Source organism: Leptonychotes weddellii, chromosome 7, assembly GCF_054177405.1.
Source record: "Leptonychotes weddellii isolate Sample4059 chromosome 7, ASM5417740v2, whole genome shotgun sequence".
NCBI classification, from domain to species: Eukaryota; Metazoa; Chordata; class Mammalia; order Carnivora; family Phocidae; genus Leptonychotes; species Leptonychotes weddellii.
The window spans coordinates 39,439,533-39,443,088 of record NC_138375.1 but is presented as its reverse complement, the minus strand read 5'-3'; the positions used below and the strand labels follow the sequence as shown (position 1 = coordinate 39,443,088).

General features: G+C 46.4%; 1 protein-coding gene across 1 annotated transcript in view; it reads left to right on the top strand.

Annotated features, from left to right (window-relative positions):
- SLC36A2 (solute carrier family 36 member 2) overlaps nt 1–2,450 on the top strand; it is a 25,855-nt gene extending 23,405 nt beyond the window's left edge. Inside the window, exon 10 of the mRNA XM_006745263.3 lies at nt 1,006–2,450. Within this exon, the coding sequence (XP_006745326.3) occupies nt 1,006–1,277 (272 nt within the window). The 3' untranslated portion in view covers nt 1,278–2,450. The remainder of the gene's footprint in view (nt 1–1,005) is intronic.
- Nucleotides 2,451–3,556: the final 1,106 nt, after the last annotated feature.

Sequence of the window (3,556 nt, the reverse complement as noted above, 5' to 3'; positions counted from 1 at the left end):
TTTTTTTTTTTTTAGTTTTTGTATCTTCCGTACATTGATGTGTCCCAAACAGATGGGACAGTTCCCAGCACTGTTATTTAATGTTATTTATTAAGTTAGAGCTTAATCGCTGTCTTTTTAAAAAGATTATTTATTTGAGGGGCGGGGGAGATCAGAGGGAGAGGGACAAGCAGACTGCTGTTGAACAGGGAGGCCAATGTGGGGCTGGATCCCACAACCCTGAGACACAACCTGAGCTGAAACCAAGAGTTGGACACCAACCGACTGAGCCCACCAAGCACCCCTTAATCATTGTTGAATAATGTGGGGATTTGAAGTGCGCCTCAGTGGCATAAAAATTATTTTAAGCTAAAAACATCTGAACAAACAGCAGCTACAGGGAGGGGAAAAATAAATCCTTATCTGAACTTTCTTTGCTGAATTAAGCAGGACCTTCTGACAAAGTACAGCCTCCATAAATCCCCTCTCTGGAAGGTTTTCTGCCAGAAAGGAGACTAACCATCATCACAGACTAATTCCCTATATAAACTCTCTGAACCAGTCATAACTTCCACTTGTTCTTACATATGCTCTTTTTGCCCCCTCCTTTCCCCTTATGAAATGGGCATGTGAACCCCTATCTTTGGCTGTTCTGGGAGCCAACTCCTCTGAAGGCTCCCTAGCCCTAAGCAAACTGTCTTTTGTCGTGTTAATTTTGTCTACTGTCAGTAAATCCCCAGGCCCTCCCTGCCCCCCCCATCATTGAACCTATAGTAGGCAGAGGGAAGATTTCTCTTCCCAACAATATGAATGCTTATTTTGGAAAAATGATTAGGAGACACACCAGATTTTTAATTCATAGCCACTAGTGACGTGATCGGAGTATTATAGGACTTTCAGTGTTTTCCTTATGTAACTAAAATCGAGAAACAACTGGTTTATGTTTTAAGAAAAGGATTCTAAAACCAAGCTTGGGAAGCTTGACTAAGTCCTGAAGATCCATATATCCCGTATCCTTTCCCACAGGTACCTTGGCCATCCTTATCCCCCGCCTGGACCTGGTCCTCTCCCTGGTGGGCTCCGTGAGCAGCAGTGCCCTGGCCCTCATCATCCCGCCCCTCCTAGAGATCACCACCTACTACTCGGAGGGCATGAGCCCCCTCACCATCGCCAAGGACGCCCTGATCAGCATCCTGGGCTTCGTGGGCTTTGTGGTGGGGACCTACCAGGCCCTGGACGAGCTGATCCTCTCGGGACAACCCCTCACCTTTTCTAACTCCACCATTTTTATTCAGTGAGAATGGCACTGCACCTTATCCACCAGCACCTGACTTTTGCTGGTATGGATATCTTGTGTATGCTTTATCTTTATTTTGCCTCTTTATCTTTTTTCTGGGCCAAGTCATGGTGAAGCAAGCAAGGACTCACCAGCTACAGGGTCTAGATGGTAATTTACAGATTTGTTTTTAATTACTTTTCTTTCCATCTCTAGCTTTCCCTTAAGTTGAGAGTCTCCCATGGAAGGCTCTTGATTCATCCAACTTCTTGGCAATTGACAAGGTGGATTTTGTACCTTGAGTGGTGCTATGCAAGAAGAGGCCACCGGGGGGAAACCAAGTGACAGCAACGGGCAGAAGGAGGTGCAGCTGGCTAATGCTGACCCTGAGCTGGTAGACAAAGGGTTTCAAAGAGCATAGACTAGGGGACATAACCTATAATCCAACAAGGAATACACAACTCCTATGACAAAATAGTTACGGCAAAGAGGTCCAATGTGAGCTGCAACTCTCAGAAAGGAGCCATCATATTTAAGTCAAGGGCAATAAACTTTCTAAACCACTGGATAAAGTTTTAGCCCAGTTCGGAGATGCCAGCAGCAGATAGGAGGTGTGGATGTAGATGTGTCAGTGGCAGGGGGGAGGGGAGTGGACAATACCATTACAGTATCTGACATTTACCTCTTAATTCTTGCAACAAGCATTCTACCTACTGTGTGTCAAGCATAGTTAAAGGTCCTTAGAGTAAGTTGCAAAAATGGCCACAAATTCCTCTTGACAATGTGACTTTGTAGCTCCTCTCAACAAGAGGTGAAATCTATGTCTCTACCCCTTGAATCTGGTCTTGCCCTCATGACTTATTTGGACCAATGGGACGTTAGTAAATGTGATGCAAGCAGAGGTTTGGTGATAGCTTGTGCATCAGGACTTTCATTTCTCGCTATGCTGTGGAGCCATGACCATCAGGTGAAGAAGCCTGAGCTAGCCTACTGGAGGATGAGAGGCCATGTGGAACAGAAGCGAATCATCCCAGTTGAACCCATCCCTCAGATCAACCAGCCTGCCAACTTCAAGACACATGAGGGAAGCCTCCTAGACCAAACCCAGCCCCAGCCAGGCTGACCCAGATCCTAAGAATTGCCCCGATGATCCACAGAATTGTGAGAAATAATAAATGTGGTTTTAAGCCATAAAGTGTGGGAGTTTTTATGCAGCAAAAGTTAACTGATACTCACTCTAAAGGAGATATACCAATGAGAAAAGCATCTCTGCCCTCAAAAGCTAGTTCACTATCCACTGGGGAAGAATTACAGGTAATCAACTAAGTCGATAGCATCATTGGTCCTTTTAAGGGCAAAGGGACACTGACTGCTCTGGAGTACTGAGTATGGCTTTCCACAGGTGGCGCCATTGACCTGGATTTCGAGTAGAACTTGGGTCTCCTGACCCTGAATCTTGCCCTCCTTCCACTCCGACCTGCTTCCTTGACAGTCCTGGGCCTTTTCTCATGTCTGAGCTTGGCTGGCAGCAGGAGCCAGCCAACCTGAAACACCATCTCAACCTTCCAGGTAGTGTTTGCTCCTTCCTCCCTAAAATCACTAAAATTAGGAAAGTGCCCCCAAATAACCGAGTAGATATTATAGGGCAGATCTATAATCCCAGGGGAGAGAGTTTCGCATCATACTTCCTGTAATTTATGGGAATGCCCCATGCTTGTTTCTGCCTCCATTTTAAGAGGATATTTGAAGAAGCCCTTTCCTGCTTATTTTCAACCATGAGCCTTCCTGTATGGCCTAGGGAAGATGTTGGGGGAGAGTGTCTGTCCCAGTTCCTAAATCCTGGTCTGCTCCTTTTGTGTGTTACTTTCTACCTCCTAGACTTCAAGGAGGTACTTCATGCTCACCAGCCCTGCTCAGGTAAGAGAAGGGCCAGCAGACCGTACCCAGATCCCCTAGACTGCAGAGTACCTGCTGGGAGTCAGGGCACTTACAGCCTATGCAGTGGTCCACAGCCCACCCGACCAGAGAGCTGGCTGATCATTTCCCCCCCTGCACTTCTGTTTCATCAGCAGACCCAAAGCACTTCCACTGAGGGGCTCAGAGCTGTGGCAAAGCTTTCTTTCTCTCTCTGTGTTTGCCTCTCCCGCCATATTCCTCCATCGCCGCAACCAGGCTTGCTCAGTTTAAGATTGTCCTCTGTTATTAAAAAATGGTCACAGTCATTGCCAGGAACTAGCCCCTACCATGTAAGATGCTCAGGTCAATCTTATCATTTAGACTAATCTGGCTAAAGTTCAATTT